Source organism: Talpa occidentalis, unplaced genomic scaffold (assembly GCF_014898055.3).
Source record: "Talpa occidentalis isolate TD23 unplaced genomic scaffold, MPIMG_talOcc4v2.1 talOcc4.9, whole genome shotgun sequence".
NCBI lineage: Eukaryota > Metazoa > Chordata > Mammalia > Eulipotyphla > Talpidae > Talpa > Talpa occidentalis.
This window is the reverse complement of record NW_023605305.1, coordinates 116223188-116243864: the sequence shown is the minus strand read 5'-3', so window position 1 is coordinate 116243864 and position 20677 is coordinate 116223188. Positions and strand designations below refer to the sequence as shown.

The following is a 20677-nucleotide window of genomic DNA, read 5'->3' as shown; positions in this document are numbered from 1 at the left end:
CATGCCCCCGCCCCCCCCCCCCCGCCTGCTCCAGGGCCCCTGGGCCACCCCCGGGTTCTACTTGGGGGAGGGGCCGCGGGGGAAAGAGCGGGGTCCCGCGCGGCCACCGGAGCCCCCCGCGGGCGCCCGGGCCCACTGGACGCCGGGGTCTCGGGGCCGGCCCGCAGCGGGGGGCGGGGTGGCCGCGCCCCCGGGGGCCCGCGAGTCCCCGCCCCCCGCGGCCCCCGCCCCCCAGAGCCGCGCCGCCCCCCGCCGTTGCCCCTCACCGCCCCCCTCACCTCCCCTCACCGCCCCCCTCACCTCCCCTCACCGCCCCCCTCACCTCCCCTCACCTCCCCTCACCGCCCCTCACCTCCCCTCACCGCCCCTCACCTCCCCTCACCGCCCCTCACCTCCCCTCATCGCCCCCCTCACCTCCCCTCACCTCCCCTCACCTCCCCTCACCGCCGTCGCCGCCGCGTCGCTCCCGCCCCGGAAGTGACGTGTCCGCCCGCGCGGCGCGCCCTCCGCGAGCACTTCCGGGTCGGCGGCGCCGGGGCCGGAAGCGGCTGGCGCGGGCGGGTGAGTGGGCGCTCGCGGGGCGCTCGCGGGGCGCTCGCGGGGACGCTCGCGGGGGCGCGGGCGCGCCCGAGGGGACCGGGGGAGGCGCGCGGGGCGGGGCGGGGCGGGCCCCGAGCGCGCGCTGGGACCTGGGCCGGGGGCGCCGCCGGGCCGTCTCCGGGCGGCTGTGACCGGAGCCGCGGCCGCTCTCGGGGGGAGGTGAACGGAGAAGGGGGGCGGCCTCCGTGCGGAGGGGGCGCCCCCTCTCCGGCCCGGGACGCCGGGCCCCGCTTCCGGAGGCGGGGGGCGGGACCCCGATGGGGCGGCGGATGGCGGGGCGCCCGCCAGCGACTCCGCGCCGCCTCCTCGGCGCCTCGAACCCTCGGCCGCTTGCTCCGCCGTGGGTGGGGGTCCCCGTGGGCGGCGTCGGGGTGCCCCGGGCTGCCCCGAGCGCTCAGGCCCCCGCCCTCGAGGGAGGGCCGTTCCTCGCCCCGGAGCGGGCCGGTCCTCCGCCGGCGGGGGCGCGAGGTGCGCGGACCTGGCGGCCCAGCGTGGGCGCCTGTCACCGGGCCGCAGTCCGGCCGCGGGTGGCCCCGGAGGGGTCCTCGTCCTCCCTCGACGCGGGGTGATCGCTCTGGCCGCGCTTCTCAGACTTTGTGGTTTAGGATCCCCGGACACTTTTAAAACTTAATCGAGAACATCAACGTCAGGGAGTTTTTTACGTGCGGTGTAGCAGCGTTCGCCGTCTTGGGGAGGACGGCTTTCAAGATTCTTGGTTTCTGTGTGGAGTCGAATCACCAGATGGTCGTGTAAGTGCCCGGGCTGCTGACTGGGCCTTATCCTGCCTTTTTATTCATTTGTTTTGCTCTTCGTTACACTTGTGGTTGGTTTGCTTTGCTACCAACTACGTGTTGAAGGTGTCTGTTCCACTCAGCTTATTTTACAGACTGAACTAGAAGTTGGGTGTTCTTACCAACAACATCTCTTGATGTTGAAGAAACTAGCAAAGGGACTGTCTGACGCGGCGCTCCTGTGCAGGAGGGGGTCTGCCCCAGCGTCAGTGACTGCCTAGCGAGGCCGTTTTCTTTCTAATGGTAGAAAAGGCCACTCTATCCCTGCATCTTGTCTCTCGGGTGTATCTGAGGGCTTGAAACGCTCACGTTTGGGCTCCGTGGCCATGCTGATCGCCAGCTGGTCTTCGGTACTGATGTCACCGCAGACAGTCATGGTGTGGGTTGCAGTGAGATTGTTACACTAAATGTGTTAGCCTTCGTTGGCCCCGCCTCATAGAATTTGTCAGAGGATACAGATTCACTCCATTTCGGAACTTTGAGAGCCCTGAGCGTCCTCATCTCGCCCAGCCCCTCATGTGACCGGCAAGGGAACCAGCCTGGAGGGGTGCCTCTGGCCAGGGCCCTGGGGCCGCAGAGTGGGCAGGGCTAGTGCACCTGCCAGCTCAGGGCTGCCCCGCTGTCCCGTGCAGGTTATATAGGTGGGGCTTTTTCTTTCATTCCCTCCCGTCAGCACCTCCTAATCATTTTCACATTTGTTTCTGGAACGTGGCACTCACCCCATTATGAATCTTTGTGGGTCACACTTTATTTCTGACTCTTAGGATGACCTCCATGCTCAACTTTTAATCCAGAGACTTCAAAATACACCTGGATCCACCACATGTTTTGAAAACTGCTGACAAGCAGTTGGTTACTCACTGTGCCCCATCACCAGGGGGCTTTGGCATTCTCCACTTCAGAACAGACCGCACCCCGTGTTTCCATGAAGCCGCAATGGGGCCTGTTCCCCCTAGTGCTGAGTGTTGTGGTGCCAGCTGCTCATGTTCTGGAAGATGTAGCCTTCCACCAAGAGGACATTCCGGGAGCCGGTCACAGTCCTTTCAATGCATCGGACCCCCCAAGCTTCGAGCTCTCGGCGGGGCCCCACTCAAGTGATGTCGTCATAGCCAGGGAAGGAGCGAGCGTTGGCATCGAGTGTCTTCTCACGACTGACCACGAGGAAGATGTCCACTGGTACAACTCAAAAGGACAGCCACTGGACGGCAGAGGTAATGCACGGGGTCTCGTTAGTCGAGGCCTCTCCTTTCCACTACTCTCCCCTTTTGGTTTCACAGCATATAAGCGAGGAATCTGGAAGATGAGTTGCCAGGGTGAACAGTTACAGTGTTAGAAAGACCCAGTGTGTTATGCCTACCTGAAAGAGCAAGATACTATTAATTACTTGCCAGGAGAACAAAAATCAGAAGTTATCAGCGTGAAAGGTGTCCACGTGATGGCCCAGAGCCGTTTCCTCCTCTGGGGGCTGCTTTCCCTCTCATGGCAGCCCAGGCCCACACTGTGGAGCGAGTAGTCGAGTAGGGGGTCGTGGCTGAATGCACAAGTTGGATTTGGGCTAGACTTAAAGTCAACTTGTCATAAATTTAAAAGTTTTTCTCAGAAATGAATTACTCAAAATGTTAGAGGAGATTCAGGATTTTGAAAAAATGGTTATAGAGCTATGCATGAACGTTTGTTATCTCGGGCCTCCCTGGTGACACGAGGGGTTAAGTCTCCGCGCTATCAAGCTGTCTGGAGCACAAGTTCAATACCTGGCCAGGGAGCCACCCACCTGGCGTGGCAGACCTCTCCTGTCTCCCCACTGTTCCCCTCGGCAGTGTATTTCAGTAAATCTGCCTGTTCTGCTCCCCACTCTGTCTTTGGTGAATCCTCTCACCCCAAGCACCCCTGGCCTGTACCCCATTCTTATATGCATAAGTAAATAAAGAGAAATCTTTTCAAACAAAAAAAGAAAGCTCAAGTATCTCTGAGGACTAGAAGGGCACCAAGAGCGCCTCCAGCTCTCCCAGCACATATTTTCTTTGTTCTTTACCTTAGTTTGCTTGACAACGGGAAGTTTCTGCTGTATTTCTTGTTTCTGAGTAGTAGAAATTACACAGGATAATAATAATGTGCCCAAAGTCTGTCTGTTGACAAGTTTTGTTTGATTTTGCTATTTGTGTGCCTGTGGGCACGTTGGCGTGCTGTTTCCTTGGTGGGCGTCTCACAGCGCTCCTTGAAAGCCATTGGGCATGAAGGGCCTTCCGGTGTTAACACCTGAAGGGTGTCACAGACTGAACTAGAAGGTAACACCTGAAGGGTATCAGTGCACCTCAAGAAAACCGCCATGTGAAATCAGCAGGTAAAGATTGACTCCTGGGGTCCTCACACACAGCTGCGCACCCCGAGAAGACCCCCTTACCTTCTTTGATAGAAAATCGTCTCTTGGAATACAGGGATGCTCCGTCAGTTGTGGAGGAGCAGACACCAGGGAAGGGGACAGACGTGTCTCCTACAAAGTGAGCAGCTGGCCCCCGGGGCCGAGGAGCGTGAGTGCTGGCGGGAGGGTTTGTAGGCAGCTTCTGGGGAGGCTGCTGTGGGGTCAGACTCCCGTGAGCAGGATGCAGGCTTCCGCTCGGGGCTCTGAGGCCCTGAGCAGACGCGTGAGGTTCGGCTTGACACCGCCGCAGATAGTGTGAGTGGAGCTGGATGAGCGCGAGACTAGCTGGAGGAGCGGCAGATCCATGTTCTCGTTCCGCTTTAACTCAGAGCCGTGACTTGCATCATGGACGCTTTCAGACGCAGCTCTATAAAATTGTGTTAAATTTTATGAACCGCAAGTGAGAGGAGTTTAAAGAGCACGTCAGTCTAGGGAAGGCTCATAAATCTTGCACTGTTATCAACAAGAGCGTTGGACTGTGGTCGTGGCACCATCAGGATGGACGGAGTCCACAGTCCACCGAGCCCTGTGCCCACATCTCCAGGTCCAGAGCCGGCAGGATCGTCACTGTTTCAGGGCTGTGCATCCCCCTCTTGCATTGGGCCGTATCTCCGAGTGTAGCCTTAGAAGTCAGACGCTGCCTGAGCGGCACCCCTGCAGAGTGCCTGCTAACTCATGTGCCCCTAGATGACCCGGAGCTCCAGGGTCTCAGAGGTCAAAGGAACGTGAGGGGCAAGCAGTTGGGTGGCGATAACCAAGCAACTGCCCAGCCTCCCCGGCCACCACCTCTGGCCACCAGGGCTCACGCCCACACCCCCGTTAGCCCATCCATCCCTCCAGAATGGCCCTAGCACCCTGGTGAGGACCAAAGGTTCCTGAGGGTGGGCAGCAAGTGGGGCTCTCTGCCCTGGCCTTTCATAGCTTGGTGCCCGTGTGTCTGTGCCCTGGGAGAGGAGGCGTATTTGGGGTCAAGGAGCAGTGAGAGGCGGCTGTGGGGACGGAAGGCCCTTCATGCCCAGCCTGTGTCGCTCAGCTCTGGACAGAAAGCTCCTGGCGACCTGGCCATGCAGTGGGGCTGGGAAGGTGAGGGTCCAGTGCGCCCTGGCAAGCAGAGCACTGCGGGCAGCAGGCACAGCTGCCAAGTCTTCACGCTGAACCTGTTTCTGTTGGCTCACCAGGTGGAAAGTGGTTGATTTCTGGTAACTTCCTGAATATCACCCGTGTAGCCTTCGATGACCGCGGGCTCTACACCTGCGTCACCAGCTCTCCAGCCCGCGCCACCTACTCCGTCACCCTGCGCGTCATCTTCACCTCGGGGGACTTGAGCGTCTACTACATGGTCGTGTGCCTGGTCGCCTTCACTATCACGCTCATCCTGAACGTGACCCGGCTGTGCCTGATGAGCAGCCACCTGCGCAAGACCGAGAAAGCCATCAACGAGTTCTTCCGGACCGAGGGCGCGGAGAAGCTGCAGAAGGCCTTCGAGATCGCCAAGCGCATCCCCATCATCACCTCGGCCAAGACCCTGGAGCTCGCCAAGGTCACGCAGTTCAAGACCATGGAGTTCGCACGCTATATCGAGGAGCTGGCCAGGAGCATCCCTCTCCCACCCCTGATCCTGAACTGCCGGGCCTTCGTGGAGGAGATGTTTGAGGCGGTGCGCGTGGACGACCCCGACGGCAGGGGTGAGCGGGTGAAGGAGAGGCCAGCCCTGAACGCCCAGAGTGGCATCTACGTCATCAGCCCCGAGGTGGGGCGGAGCAGCTTCCCGGGCGGGGACTCGGATGACGGCTCTCTGCAGGAGCAGGGCCAGGAGATCGCCGTGCAGGCGTCCGTCCACCTCCAGTCCGAGACCAAGAGCCTCGGGACAGACTCCCAGGACAGCGGCCCGTGCGGCCCGCCCGACAACCCGGGCCCTGCCGACTCGAGCTCCTGCAAAGACCGGGCCTGGGAGCACTGCCCGCTGTGAGCACCACCCGCTGTCGCCACGGGAACCTTCCACCGAGGACAGGGTCCTCGGTCCCCAGAAGCGTAGCAGAATGTGAATTATTGCCAAAGACCTTTGTGAAAACAGTGTTTTCCTGCTGGTTTCTCGGTCTTCCTGGCACTTGTTGAGCAACACTCACTGAGGCTGAGAGGAACCCAGGCGATGGGCATGGTGGGAGGCACTGCCCTGGTCGTGGGCTCCTGGCCTGGGCGGTTTCGCTTTCCCTGGCCTGGACGTCTGTACCCGCCCCCCAGGACGGCGGGGAGAATGTGACCGGCATGGGGTCATCTCTGGCCCTCAGCTCTTCAGCCCGCCTCTGGGTAAACCCTCCTAGGCCCTGGGCCCTTTCTCTTGCAAGGACAGGCCGAGGCTGTGTTCTGTGACCTTCACTCCCACCAGTGCCAAGGGCAGGGTGTCCGCGCGTCCTCCCCTGAGCACACATGTGGGTGCTGGGCGGGTCCACCTCGGGCCCGAGTCTGCAAGTCTGCGCTGTCCATGCACCAGGAGGCAGCTGCGTGGTCTTCACCACGTCCCCAGGGTGCGCTGGCCCTCAGGGCGATGGCTTGTGTCCGCTGGCCCCTGAGCCAGCAGCATCTTCCCAGCCGACTCCAGGCTTGAGCGCCTGCTTCAGCCACGAGTGCTTGTAAGCCGTGGACATAGGGCTACCCTGCTCTCCCTTTCCCAAGCGCGGGCCTCTGCAGGATGGTGGCATTGGGCGCCCCATCCTGGGGAACCTGGGCCACATTCCTCCGTAGGCCTCGGGCACACTCTGCCCTCCATGGGCTCCACTATGGTGCTAAAGGCTGCGTGCCCTCTGTCTCGTCGCTGGCTTGTCTTTGTGCTTGAGGTGATGATTCTTGTTCCTTCAGGGATGGAACCCTGAGCCAGGGCTGCCACTGTGGCCATTCTCGGGAGCACGAACCAGAAGCGGGACCGGGTGGTGGCGGGTGGTAGGCGCACGCACGTGGGGATGAGGCCTGAGGCTGGCGCAAGGCAGACACCAGGTCTGCCGTGGCCTGGAAGGAGCTGCCACGTGGCCTGGTGACAGCCTCGGTGTTCTTGGCGGCAGAAGGCTCAGCTTGCACGCTTGGAAGACAGCGGCAGTGGAGCTTTGTACTGTGTGCCTTCGTTTTGGCTGCAAGGGTGACTCAGAGCAGAGGTTCCTGAGGGAAATGTCCAGAGCTTTATGTTAAGGTCTCAGATGCAGGACGCCGGGCAGCTCCCTGTGTGACCAGAGAGCTCTTGCCTCCCACGTCCCACTCAGCCGAGACCCCTCTGCTCTGGGTCAGCCCGCAGCCCTCGGAGGTGGCATTCAGGATAAAGGTGGAAACGCAGTCTCTTCTGTCTGCCATCCTGTCGCCATGGAAACGCCCAGAGCCGGACAGAGCGGCCAGTCTTCTGGCCCAGGCTTGCCTAGGCTTGTGCGCCCTCGTGTCTTCAAGGAAACTGTCCCAGACCCCCAGCTCTCGTGCACCCTCGCAATTGTAGGACACCCCCCCTTCTTCTTTTGGAAAATAGAAATTGCTCAACCCCCCGTCTGCAGGCTGTTCTCTGGGCACGCCTGTCTCCGGGGAGCACCTTCCGCCTGGGGCTGAGATGTGGCTCCCGCATGAAAGGCCGTGGGTTGACCGCACGTGTTCCCTCGGGACAGTCGTGTTTGGGACCCTGAGGTGGACCAAATCAGTGATCCGAGTCAGGGGACAGTGCTTTGGGGAAAGACAGGAACTGCTGAAATCCCCGCATTTGTGCAATCCCGTCGCGCGGTCACGGGCCGGCCGGCCTGGCTTCGGTCAGAAACCGCGGGCGAGCCGATGCGGTGGTCAGAGTACCTGGCTTCCTTGGAAGATCCCTGCTCGTGGACAAGGACTTAATCAGGATTTCATCAGAGTCGGTGTCGTGGTTTTACTCTGTCAAGTGAGTTCTCAGGAGGAAGAAGGCCACGCCCGCTGGCGTTTTCTGTGACGTGCAGCTGGTAGTCTCGTGTCTTCCTGTAAAAACCTTCGACCTTTCGGACTTAGCTGCAGTCTCAAGTCCCGGGCGGTGCCTGGCAGGTGCCCCCTGCCACCGGGCTTATCATCAGCGGAGACGCCTTACTCAGCCACATGTGCCAGCGCCGCCCTGCCGTCGCGTGTGCCCTCACGCGGGCGGCAACGTGAGCTCGAGTGGCGGCCTTGTGGAAATAAATTTACCAAAAATAAGCACTTCAGCACTTTGGTAGCTTTCTGACCAGCTGTCTCCAGACAGGCAGGTGTCTTTTGAGCTGAATTTTCGGGAGGGTTGGCCTGTCCCCAAAGCTGCCTCGGTTGAGGTGACGTAACTCTTGAGTCGGGTCACGAGGGTGGTTTGTCACCAGCAAGCTTGATACAAACCTCTGGGAGTTGCTGACCGGGGGCCTCGGGAGGGGCTCCTGGCTTCTCCCCCTTGCTCTGTTCAGTAAAGGTCTGTCCCTTGGGCCTCAGGGGGCCCCAGGGTGCTCTCCACACCCGTGTGCGCCTCTTGCCCACCCCCTACCCCTGGTCAGGCTTTAGGCTTTGTCCCCGCAGCACCCAGCACAGCCCCTGCTTTCCAGAGCCGGCCAGCCTGGTGCTAGCCTCCTCCACACACCAGCAGCTGGACACAGCGTCATCTTTCCTGGGTCACCAGCGAGGGAGCCAGTCTGTCCCCTCCGAGGCCGGGATGCAGACAGCGCCCAGCCCGCTCGGCTCCTAGCTCCTCAGCGGGCGCTTCCAGTGTGATGGTGCTCTTCAGAAGAAATCGTACTTGAATGTCAATTGAGTTCATTGATGTATGTCATCGCGGGGATGCCTGTGTGGGTGTATGTTCATCTTCACGGTGACCGGATTTGATGTCCTGATTTCAGTGGGAGTAAAGGCACTGTGTCCCACCCCGGCTGGCCATCTTGAGTTTATAAACACTTCCTGAGCGTCGGTGTGTGCTTGGTGTCGTGGAGCCTGCTGGGCGGCTGCGCTCCCCCCCTTCGGACCGTCGCGCCCTCCTGACTCGGCTCCAGGCAGAGGCCAGAGCACGAGCAGGGCCTGGAGTGAGAGTGTTGAGCGCAGGCTTTGGAAGAACGTATGTCACGCTCGGGCTGAGACTTGGCGGGTGGGAGGAGCGTGTCTGGCAGAAGTCCCCATGGGGGGCAGGGGTGTTGGGGGTGAGAGGAAAGCGCAGGGTCTCAGCTGACAGGCGCTCTGACCTCACCTGCCTGCCGCAGGCTCTGGCAGGTTGCTGGGCTCTGCCGCCCCACACCCCGGATGCTGGGAGTTCAGCACGTGGGATATGCACAGCCGCCTGATGAGGCCGGCGCGAGGGTTACAGCGCGTCAGCAGCAGCCGGCACGTGCTGGGCAGCAGGGCTGGTGCCCATGAGCCCAGTGCTGAGCAACCTGCCCAACTGACCACCCGCCGCTGCAGACTTTGTCCCAGCGACTGCTTTTGGCTGCAAGCCACAGAGCCCGAGGGCGGGGGCTCAACTAAGCAAGGGGCCTGTGCTCAAAAACAGGAAGTCTGGGGAGGGCAGGTTGGCTGGCAGGCGCACGGCTCCTCAAGGACTCGGGATCCCTTAGGCCCCTCCGCCTTCCCTGTGGCTTCCGTCCTCCGGGTGGCACAGTCCTAGGAGGACCTGTGTGCGAGGGGTGGGGCGGGGAGTGAGCCGGCCGGGTCACCCTGTGGGGTGCTCGCTTCCATTCTGCTGGGGACCTCAGAGTTCTGTCTCCCCCTCATCCCCCTGGTACGCAGCTCCCACCGCAGGCCAAGGAGCTGGTTACGTGCCCCAACTCCCACCTGTGGGTGTGGAGCGCCCACTGCTCCCGGAGCCCCAGCTCAGCGCACCCTGCAGCCAGGAGGCCCCGGGGTCTCATGCACATAGCACGGGGCAGAGCAGCAGGCACAAGGGCAGAGGGTTGGCACACCTGCTGCCCAGGGCAGCACCACCTTTGCACAGCTGCAGAGGTACCCAGGGCCTAGGAGGTGCCGGGTGGAGAGGCACATGCAGCAGAGTCTGCCTCAGCAGCCAGGGGCGCTCCTGAAGCCCCACGCACTACGAGTGCAGCCGGCAGAAGTGGGCGCGGGCTGGACCCCACCCCAGAAGGCATTGTTATTAAGAAAGTGGGCGCATGTCTCTGCACGCTTGAGGAACTTCAGCTAGATGGAAAGTTCTTAGACATCTTAAAACTCACACCAGCACCTTCCCCTGTGCTCGCCACGCCTGGCTCTGCGCCACAGATGTCAGGCGTTCCAGGACCCCCTCCCAGGCTGCTGGTGGCTTTTCCAACAGCACAGGTGGAGCCAATGCCGGGGACGGGCCGTGAGTCTTCATGGCGCAGGTCCGTGGTGGGGAGCCAAGCACTCTGGACATCTGGCCCGCGCGGCCCGGTGGACGGAGGCTGTTCACCAGCCCCCTGCCCTGTGAGCGTCCAGGCAGGAACTGAGCTCCAGGGCTGTGGCTGCAGCCAGAGGGTTGTATGGTGTTGGTAAAGTTGGGGTGGCAAGATGTTTAGGATGCCTCAGCCGCTTGTTTCAGAGGAATGGGCAATGGGCAGGAGCGCCCTCTAGGCGTGAAAGAAAGCTGCACGGCGTGGTGCTCCCGGAGGAGCGCTGTCTGCAGGAAGCCCGGACATTTCCACCACCTCAGAGCGGCCCCCTCTGCCCTGTCCACCCTCAGCAGGCAGTGCCAGCCTCTCACTCGGCCTCACTTAGAGTGACTGGGACTTTGGGAGATTCCAAGACCCCAAATCTCAGGGAAATTCCACTGGCATCTGGGGCGGGGAGGGGGGGGGAGTGCTGCACCAGGGTGCAGGTGTTTGTCAAGCTCTGGACACATCACCCTCTGCCCAAAGTCCCTCCTGTCGGCAGAAACCTTTGCGGCCTGGGGTTTGGGGATCTGGGATTGTGGCAGGTCGGGCTCAGCTTGTTCGGCCCAGGCTGCTGGGGACAAAGGGCCATGCCCGGTGACTCTGGTGTCACTGGCGGGGCCCAGTTCGAGGCCTGCCACCCCTCAGTCTCGTGCTACCTCTCCCTGTTCCAGCCAAACTGGCCACCCTATTCCTAAACCCGCAGCACCTCTCCCTGCACAGCCTGGGTCCTGCCTCTTGGGTGTCAGCACCCCCCACTGGGAAGTGGCGCCCCACCTGCCCGTTTTCCCACAGTTCCCCAAGCATCCTGCATACATGTATACTTCCCTCGCAGAGAGGGACTTGGTTTTGCCCACAGTGCCTGGCGCCCCGGCCAGCGTGCGGTAGGTCTCGGTAAGTGTCCGTGGCAGGGAGGGAAGCCCTGAAAGTTGGACGGGGTGTGTGCAGTTCTGCAGGTGTCCGGGAGAGGCCGCTGTGGTGCCTCCGTGGACAGCGGGCTCCCGCCCAGGTGAGGGGCCAGCAAAGGTGGGAGGCGGGTGCAGCTGGGGCTGGAGGCTGTTTATTACCCGCTCCTAACTAAGCCTTGTGCCAACTGCAGGCCCCGCCGTGCCCAGCGGCATCTGTGTCCAGCCAGCTTCGGAAGGGATCTCATTGAAGGGTTACAGCACTGTCACCTGCCCCACCAGGGGTCAAGGGACCCCAGCACCCGGGGAGCGGGGGGACATGGACTGGGCCTGGCCTGGTGCTCAGCCCAGGGGCATGGGGTTCCCAGTGCAGAAACCCACTCCCCAAGAACCCCAGAGGGGAGTGAAGAGGAGCCCCCCGGGCTGGAGCCCTCCTCATCAGGGCCGTGCCGGCCTCTGTCCTCGTGCCTCATGAGGCCGCCACACCTCCTGCCCAACAGACTGCAGCTGAGGGCCCTTCGTGGAAGCCCTACGCCTGGGGGTTCAAGAGAAAGTTTCTTGTGCCAGCTCCAGCTGTGTGACTCCCCTGGCTGAGGGTTCGACTGCGGGCAGGGACCCGCTGGGCCGATATGACGAAGCTCTTCTGGAGCTCCTGCCGGCCCCCAGACGCCAGGCTGTGGGTGACTCCTGGGCCTCCCAGGAGCTGCCAGATGCCAGGCCGTGGGTCACTCCTCAGCTTCCCACGGTGCTGGGGCAGCTGTGACTAGTCAGCGACCCACAGGCCTGAGTGCTGCGGTGTGCATGCGGCTTGAGAGTCACATGAGCAACGAGAACAGCTACAAAGTCCAGGCCCCGAGCTCTGGCCCCTCAGCGCCCTGTGTAGTGAATCCATTTAATCCCCCAGCAAATCTGCGAGGTCCCAGCTGCGCTCATCCAGTCTGTGCTGAGGGAGCCAGGCGCAGGGAGGTGAAGTGACTTGGCCCTCTCTCTGAAAGCAGAATGTCCCTATCCAGTGTGACTTGGCAGGTCATTTTTGGAGACTGGGAATGCTATTAATTTATATCAAAAATGCATACAAAATAAAAAAAAATTATACCAAAAAAAATTTGAGTGTTCCCAAACCCCCCAAATAACCTACCAAATCACCCCAAATAGGAACACCTGTTTTCCGCTGGTGGGGAGACCTGTACTTCTCAAGCCATGAAAATGCCACATATTTAAAGACCCCCCACACACACACGCACACACACACACACACACACACACGCGCGCACGAGTGCTGAGAGTGTGGAGCAAGAGGAGCCCTTTACCCTGTGGGTGGGATGTGAGTGGGGCGGCTGTCAGGGAAAGTGATGTGGATTGACCCTAAAACACTAAAAATGGTGATTCTGTGTGGCCCAGCCATCCTGCCCTTGGGCATCCAGCCAAATAACAAGAAAGCGTGACTACGAGAACCCGCGTGCCCAGCTGCTGCCACAGCAGCAGCATTTACAATGGCCGGGAGCAGCCCGGAAGCCACTGCCAGGAGTAAATCAGGAGCATTTACTGCTCACACCACGGAGTATTACGCAGCCATGAGAAAGGAGGGCACGCCGGCATTCTCAACCAAACAGCAGGAAGCTGGGAGTATGTGCAGCAAAGCAAGTCAGAACAACAAAAACAAATGCTGGACATGTTATAGCAGACAATTCGGTAACATAAAACTCTTTTAAAAAAAAACAGCTGACGTCGACACTTGCCCTGAGGTCTCTGAGGTTAGCAGAGGAGTGAGGAAGGGACAGGGGGACGCGCGGGATGGGGGAGGGGAATTACATATCAAAAAAAAAGTTTGAAAAATTAAAATTAAAAACACCACAGCCTCTGCCTCCTGGTTGCAGGGAGGGCTCATCCGGAAGTGAGCGGGATCCCTCAGCACAGGCCCGCGTGCATCCGAGGAAACAGCTCGGCTGGACCATCATCGATACCCTGTGAGCCTGGGGCCGTGGGGCAGACCCGGGTGTCACCTGACAAGGGCCCAGACCCGTCCTGGGCGAGTTAGTTATTCTGGGCTCCCTGCAGTGTAATCAGGGCTCTAGAGACACCCAAAGGTGAGGCTGAGGTGAGGCAGTGCCTACCCGCGCTAAGGTGGTGTTGGGAGGGTGAGCGTGTACCACAGGCAGGGAGGGGCCCCGGCCCGCCCGCCCCCTGCCGTCTCTGTGCCCATCTGCGGCAGAGGTGCCGGGTAGGGGGTAGGGAGAGACCTGGCGAGCACAAGCAAAGGTCTGTTTTCAACCAGAGACAAAGAAGACCCCCTCGAGCCAGCCTGGGCCCTCATCGGGCTCCATCCAGCTGGATGGAGGAGCTGGCACTGGGGCTGCAGAGCAGAAACTAGCCCCCTGCACTAGGCCCCTTCCGGGAGCAGCGGGAGACAGCAGCGGAGAGCCCTGAGCAAGGCTGATCTCGGCGGCCCTGGCAGGAAGGAGGGATGCGAGGAGGAGCTCTCTGGTGGCTCCGGCTCCGGCCTGCCCGGTCTGATCACTGTCCCTAGAACTGTCCTCCCGGAGAGCCACCTCGCTCCTTGTCCCTCCGCCTGGGGCTCCCCATGTTTGTCCCTTTTTCTCTCCCGCTGCTCCCTCCGGCTCTCAGAACCCCCCTCCCCACCTCATCACCCAGGCGTGGGGGCATGTGATATGGGGTGTGTGTTCCTTCAGTAAGTGGGGGCTTTTGCTGGGGACTTACTTGGCCAAGCACTGGGCAAGAACAAGATGGTCTCTGTTCTCAAGGAGAAGTGTTAGCACAAGACTGAGGGGCATCCAGGGGTCCCCAAACTTGCACATTGTAAAGGGGTCCGGCCGGCCGTGCGCAGAAAGGCAAAGCAGACTCTCAGTGTGGGAGGAGGTGGATGGGACCAGTGCGCAGAGCGGGCAGAGGACGAAACACCCACAGCTGCCCTTCCCCACGCAGACACTCGGCCTTCCGGGAGGTGTGGCTTCCCCTGGCCTCTCCGCTCCTCCCCTGGTTCCCAGGAGCTAATCCAGGCAGCTGGGGTGGGGGGGTGGCCCCCAGGACAATGCACCTGTAGCAGAACTGAGAGTAACAGAAGGTGCTTTCAGACAACTCCACTTACTTTGGTCAATGCCTTTCTGGAAGTTTATGTGTGTGGGGGGGGTGCCAGCTGAGGGGGGCAGAGAAAGCTGTTCCAGATAAGCAGATCGCCTGCCCCGAGGGCCAAGTCAGACCAAGAGGCCTCCTCCGGTCCCACACCCTAAACCTGACGTCTCCTCATATGCTGCGGGGAGAGCAGCTCCCTCCTCTGGGCTCCTTAGCCCCAGCAGGTGACTGTGGTAGAGGGGAGTGGGCCCTGGAACCCCAAAAATGAAGCTCACTGCTGGTGGCTTGCCTGTGCATCCCGGCTTCTGAAGTGTCCCGGGTGATGGAGTCACGGGTTTCACAGGCCCCCCCAGCCTCCTCCTACCCCCGGCCAGCCCGGCCTCCTCCCCAGGCAACCTCCTCCTTGCTCTGGCAGTTTCCAGAGACTGCCCCAGCATGAGGGGAGCCTTCTCAGCCCCTCAGGGTAGTGCCCGGGTAGTGCCCCCTCGCAGTCCTGCGGGCACATCTTTGTTCTCAAGTCCCCCGTGGCCACGTGGCCATGGAGTCAGAGAAGAGAGAGGGCGCGGGAGGGCGCGTTCTTTCTCCCCCAATGCCTCACAAATGCCTTTGATCCGGTTCCCTCTGACCCCATGCCAGGTGCCAGCAAAGCCGGATCTGAGAAGGCCGGTTCAGCTCCATGGGCCAGGACTTAGTGAAGCAGAAGAAATGTCACCCGGGGCTTAGAGGCAATTCAAGAACAGCCACCCCTGCCAGGATGGAGACCCTGACGCCTGTGCCCAGTACCCAAGGCTTTCCCTCGGGCCTCCTGCTGTGGGAGGAATCAGGCCTTTAAAGGCCCCGTGTCCACCACCCCACCTGCGGCCCACACGGCTCCTCCCAGCCCGCCCGAGCCCTCCACGCCCTGCTCAGGCTTCTGGGGCACAGACTCACCCCCTTCATCCCCACCAGACTTCTGCCGCCTTGCAACTCAGCCGGTCTGTGCAGGTGGTGGGACCCTAGCTTCTGTGAGCCCATGAGCCCAGCTCCCTGGAGCCCTCTGGGGCTCCGAAGCCAACAACCTCCAGGTGGCTCCCTAGCAGACTGGTGCACACGGTTGGTTTACTGCATCTCTTATTTCTGTCGAGGAAGTTCTGCCCCCAGCACTCTCTGCAGCGGAGGACGCCTCCCTCCTGGGCCTGCTGGGCTCGGCCACCCTCTGCCAGGTGTCCCAGCCAGCCCTGGAGGCGGGGGCCTCCCCAGCCAGAGCCCCTCACCCCGCCCAGAGCCCGGCAGGGCTGGCTCCCATCCCAGATCTGACCCCACAGGCGCAGAGAAGGAAGGACACAGGCAGGTTTTCAGAAGCCAGGAAATGTGGGGTCCAGGGCGCCGAGGAAAGTTGGCTCCGGCTGCTGGGCTCTGACTCCTCCTGGCCCCTGGCCGGGTGCTGGGCCCTGCTGGGTGGCAGAGCCGGCCTCTGTGCCGGGCGCGCCAGGCCCCAGCCATTCCCAGTGCAGCCTGATGGGTGAGGAGTCCTCCATCACCTTAGTCTCCCAGGGCCAGAGCGATCCTAAAGGTCGTCTCTTTCAAACCTTCATCGCATCCCCACAAATTAAAAAGCGCATCCGCAGCGCCGTGCATGCTGAGTGCTGCTGGCAGGCGCGGAGGCGCTCCCAGGCCAGAGGCCCCCCACCCGGTGCAGGCACAGAGCAGGTGCCGGCAGCTCCCGCCAAACCCAACTCGTGTACGCGCAGGAATGCCGGGGACTGCTTGACGCTGTGCTGGTGGGGCCGCGAGTGGACGCTGGCTGCGGATGGTGGCTAGCAGCAGCTGAGCCGGGGGGCCATCAGGCACACCCCTCCAATGCGGTGGGGGGGGGCTACTAACAGGAACACGGGGAGGGAGGGTTGGGGAGTGCGCGGCGCTCTCTATTCCTTGCGCTGTTTTTCTATAAATCTCAAAAGGCTGCAGAAAGAAAGTCAAGTCACGCTAATAAACTGGAAAGAAAAAATGCCAACCACTTTGATTTAAATCTGCGTCAGACTCTTAAAAGCAGAGCGCGCTCTGCCTCAGTTTACTCAGCTGCAGCGAGGCTGTTCACTCCCCCCCGCCGGGGCCGTTGCACACAAGTTGGTGCATGAAGTGCACCCCCTGGCAACGGTGCCAGCTGGGACGTGGTAGGGAGAGGAGGCTTGGGGTGCCGTGGCTTGGGGTGTCGTGTAACTGTCCTCTGTGAACGCTCATGTGAAGATGGGGGCCGACGTGGCCGGGGCCGCTGTCTACCCACCTTTGCAGCACTGGCCCCACCGCCCCAAATGCCCAGCTCCTGTGCTCAGCGCAGTTCTTGAGCCAGGCCAGAGAGCCCTGATGTCTGCAGGGAGGGACACCGCTTCCCAGCAACGTGGAGGGCACCCAAGTGATCGATCCCCTGCGCCCCTTGTCTGAAGGGTGTCCCCATCGCCACACAGAGCCAGGTCCACGGCAGCCAAGCTGTTTGCCAAGGAGAGATGCAGGAATCTCTCACTGAGACCAACCTCCGAGGGAGACTGTGCAGACCGGACAGGGAGCGAGCAAACCCAGAATAAAACCGCCCAGCATCTCAGAGAGGGAGGGAGGGAAGCCCGGTAATCTCTTGACCACCACCTTCCTCACCCCCTGAACCCCAAGTCACCCCAAGGGGAACCTGAAATTCGCACAGCTAAGCTATTCACCAAAAGCCGTAGCCTTGAGGGGCTGCGTGAGGCCTTGGGCCTGCTTTGCCCCTGGAGTCTATGTGCTGGGAGTGCGCATCCTTAGAGAGGTGTGGGGTGTGGTGGGCTGGGCTCAGATGCAGGGGTCCTCCCCACCCAGCAGGGGGAGGAGCACCCAAGGTAGCCGAGCCACCCTCCAGACGGGGCAGGCCCCATTCCGCTTCCGCTTGGAACCCTGTGGCTCCGGCCTTTAGCCCTCTGGGGGGCTGACCCTCTGGGAGGCCCAGGGGCTTCTGGAGCAGGCCCAGGAGACCCAGAGGTGGCAAACACTTGTTTTCAGTTCCTTGAGATGCCCCTGAATGCGGACACTGCGCGGCCAACTGCAGCTGGGAGGAGCGCGGTGCTGGCCCACAGTTCACTCGGCCCCTGTTGCCATGGTGCCCACAGGCAGCCCCGCTGGCATCCAGGGGAGTGATCAGCAGGAGTGAGCGCTTGTTTAAATGCAAATACCTTTGAGAGGAAGCAATTGAGGGAAAAGAAATGATGGCCACCCCAGCAAGAAGCCGAAGGAGGGGGAGGCTGCCGGCCTCAGGTGGTCCCCGCAGCCCTGCTGGGCTCCTGCCAACGCCAGGACTCTTCCAGAAGCCATTCGCCAACATCCCATCGCCCTAACCACATTCTTAGGGTGCAGCGTGGACTGAGGCTGCCAGAGCCAGGCCAGGCGGCTGGGAGGGCTGAGCTGGTTTGCACCAGAGTTTAAAGCAAAGGCAGTGAAGGCTGAGCACTGAGGCCTGGGCCGAGGCTTGGAGGGCCTCGGGGGTGCGTCTGCCAGGCTGGCCCCGGGGGTATGCGCGGGAGGGCCAGCTTGAGGTCTTGCTCTTTCTAACGTGGACCTTCCTTGGTTGACCTTGTTTTTATTCAAAAGAAAGCCATCCATTTTTAATTTAAAATTTGTTATAGCTCAGGAATTTAGCCACAAAGGAGATATATTGTAATTACTTTGTCCTTTTCATTTGTTTGTTTGATAAGAATGAAAACCAAAAAGAAATTTAACAGTAACAATCTACCACCTGCTTTTAGGGGACTTTGCAACTAAAAGACTCTGTGTCTCTGATGGCAGGAAAGTGGGCAGAGCTGGAGGCTTAGCTCTTGGGGAAGAGCCCCCCTGACCTGCCCCATCACCCCTCCCTCTCCTGAGCCCTGCGCCTCCGCAGGCTGCGGTGTCCCCAGTGGTCAGGTTGGCCTGTATGGAATTAGCTCAGGACATCCTTTCCCCCTAACAAGGTCACTCGGGTGCAGTCCTGTGGATAACTGTGCCCTGCAGGGGCAGCAGGAAGGGCTGTGGGAGAGGGGCGGGAGCTCCTGCCTCCCTCCAGGCAGTCCCACCAGGGGGTGTCCTGTCTGTGAGCTTCTGGAAGGATGTCGCCAGGGACTTGTCGGAAGAGCAAAAAATGGAGAGACCAGAGCTATCGTCCTGGCCCTGCCCAGCCCGCTTGGAACCGGCCTCGCTCTCTCACTCAGGCTCAGCCTCAGTTTCCCTACCCGAGAGCCGCGTCAGATATTGGGACCTTCCTCCCAGCCACTGAGCACTCGGCCGGGGTTACAAACAGGCTAACGGGGCCACCCTGACTGTGTCCTGGTCTTATACACAGAGTGTTGTAAAAAAAAAAAATGCGTGAGCCAGTATTTAAACATTGGGCAATTGTGGGAGAAATGTCAGGTGAGGCTGGCCTGGGGTGGGGGTGGAGTCCACAAAGCCTGTTTGGAATTAGCTTTAGGACAGCCTTTCCCCCTAACACTTGGAGATAGGTGAGTCCTATCATCCAGGGTGGAGCGACCTGCTGAACAGGATAGGCACTGACTGAGATCCTGGAAAAGCCATGCCCCAGGGCACAAGCTTACTTTAGCTCGAGTATGGGCTACTCTAGACATGACCTTGCAACACGTAAAAACTAGCCTTCAGATGACTGAGCTGATCCACTAGCAAACTGTATTCCCTGAGAAAAATTCAGGAAAACACAAAATCCAGACTCTGAACACCACAGCATCCCAAATACCCATCACACCATCAAACGTTATTAAACATGTGAAGAAACTAGAAAAGGAGACCACAATCAAGGAAAATAAATGATTAATGGTAGTCATGAGAAAGATCTGGAGAGGACAGAGACGTTGTAATTAATAGATGGGGACTTTAAAATAGTTTGTTATTGATATGCTTTGAAGATTTCAAGGAAAGATGGTGATAATGAACGAACCTGTGCAAGACAATCAGAGAAATGGACTATTAAAAAAATGGAAATTCTAGAACTAGGAAATGAAAAATGAAAGAACAAGCACATAGAAAGCCGGCACTGCAGGGGGAAGACCAGTGACCTTGACTTTATGACGGTAGAATCCACCCAGAGTAGCGCACAGAGAGGGTGAGACTCAAGATGAAGGTGCCGTGACTGTTGGGGAAATCTCAAGCGGTCTGTCTATCGGTGTGTATTTTATTAGAGTTGCAGAAGTAGGGGAATAAGTAAAAGACATTTGAAGAAATAATGGGCAATTTTTTCTCTTCGGATTTGTTGAAAGATTTGTTGAAAAATATCATTCTACTTCAAAGAGCTCAGGGATTACCAAGCAGGGCGCTTACAAGCACATCATGGTTAAGTTGCTTAAACCAAAGCTACAAGAGCATCTTAGACGTGACCTTGGCCATGGAGTACACTCCGCACTGGACAAAAATGGTAAGACACCCACTTTTATTTATTGCTTTGAATAAATAATTTTTAATTAGCTGGGGGTGCATAATACTATGTTGAACGAGCAAGGGGGAAAGAGAACAACCCTGGCAACCTAGAATTCTACATCCAGGGAAATGACCTTCGTTTGAAAGCAAAATAAAGACACTTTTCAGAAGAATAAAGTTGAGCAAATTTGTCCTCAGCAGATCTGCTCTGCAAGAAATACTAAAGCTCTTCAGATGAGACACTGATCTAGTTGGATAAACAGAGCTGTATATAGAGATATGTAAATGGTTTCTTGTTTCTTAATTTTTTTTTTTAATTCTAAAGGGTGATTTAAAGCAACAATGTATTGTGGCGTTTATAACATGTGGAAGCAAAATGTATAATTTTTTGTAATATTTTATTTTATATAATTCTTACATCATTTTTCATTTTTGCACAACGTATGCCTTTTCATTTTGGTTATATTCCCCATACAATTGCACCCCCCCTTATTTTGACCCTAATCCTTCCTCTCCTCTCCCCTCACGCCCATAGTGTGTCTCTGGTTTATAGTTGCTTGTTGATTTTGATTTTTACTTTGTATTAATTAGTCTTTTTCCTGGTCCCTTATTTAGGTTTTTTAAATTCCTGCTATGAGTGAGACCATCCGTAAAATGTATAATATTGACAGAAAGGATGGGTAGGTGGTAAGTGGGAATGTATTGTAATCACTTTTTCATATTAACGTGAATTGATACGGTGTTAATTCCAGGTAGACCATGACAGATTAAGGATTCCTATGTGTTCCATAAATCAGTCACTAAATATAAATCTGAGAGGTCTAGCTAAAAAGCCAACACAAGAAATAAAATAGAATACTCAAAATAATCAGTTCACAAGGCTGTAGGAAAGGAGGTAAAAAGGAGGAGCAAATGCAAAGCAAATAGCAGGATGGCAGTCTTCAAGCAAACGTATCAATAATTACAAGACCTTCCATGAAACGCAAGTAACAGGAACACCCCAATTCTCAGACAGACAGGATAGAAAAGCAAGACCCAATCACATGCTGTCACCAAGAAATGCTCGAGACCTAGAAGCGCAGATAAGGTTGAAAGTAAAGTAAGTCAAGGTGAAGACAGGCTGTGCAAGCAACA

At 58.8% G+C, this 20677-nt stretch overlaps 1 protein-coding gene across 2 annotated transcripts; it reads left to right on the top strand.

Annotated features, from left to right (window-relative positions):
* Positions 1-525: 525 nt before the first annotated feature.
* Positions 526-8928, top strand: MFAP3 (microfibril associated protein 3). 2 transcript variants are annotated; one of them, XM_037499600.2, is made up of 3 exons: positions 526-561; positions 2156-2602; positions 4989-8928. In XM_037499600.2, the coding sequence occupies exons 2-3, from the start codon at positions 2317-2319 to the stop codon at positions 5777-5779; spliced, it is 1077 nt and encodes a 358-aa protein (XP_037355497.1). In that variant the 5' UTR covers positions 526-561; positions 2156-2316; the 3' UTR covers positions 5780-8928. The 2 variants fall into 2 exon arrangements, with proteins under 2 accessions (XP_037355497.1, XP_037355498.1); XM_037499601.2 differs by lacking the exon at positions 526-561 and adding an exon at positions 1106-1349.
* The last annotated feature ends 11749 nt before the right edge of the window (positions 8929-20677 follow it).

Excerpts from the sequence above, each read along its gene's own strand:
- MFAP3 (XM_037499600.2), top strand. The coding sequence starts at position 2,317 with ATGAAGCCGCAATGGGGCCTGTTCCCCCTAGTGCTGAGTGTTGTGGTG. Across the intron at positions 2,603-4,988 it reads ACAGCCACTGGACGGCAGAG|GTGGAAAGTGGTTGATTTCT; the intron begins GTAATGCACGGG and ends TTGGCTCACCAG.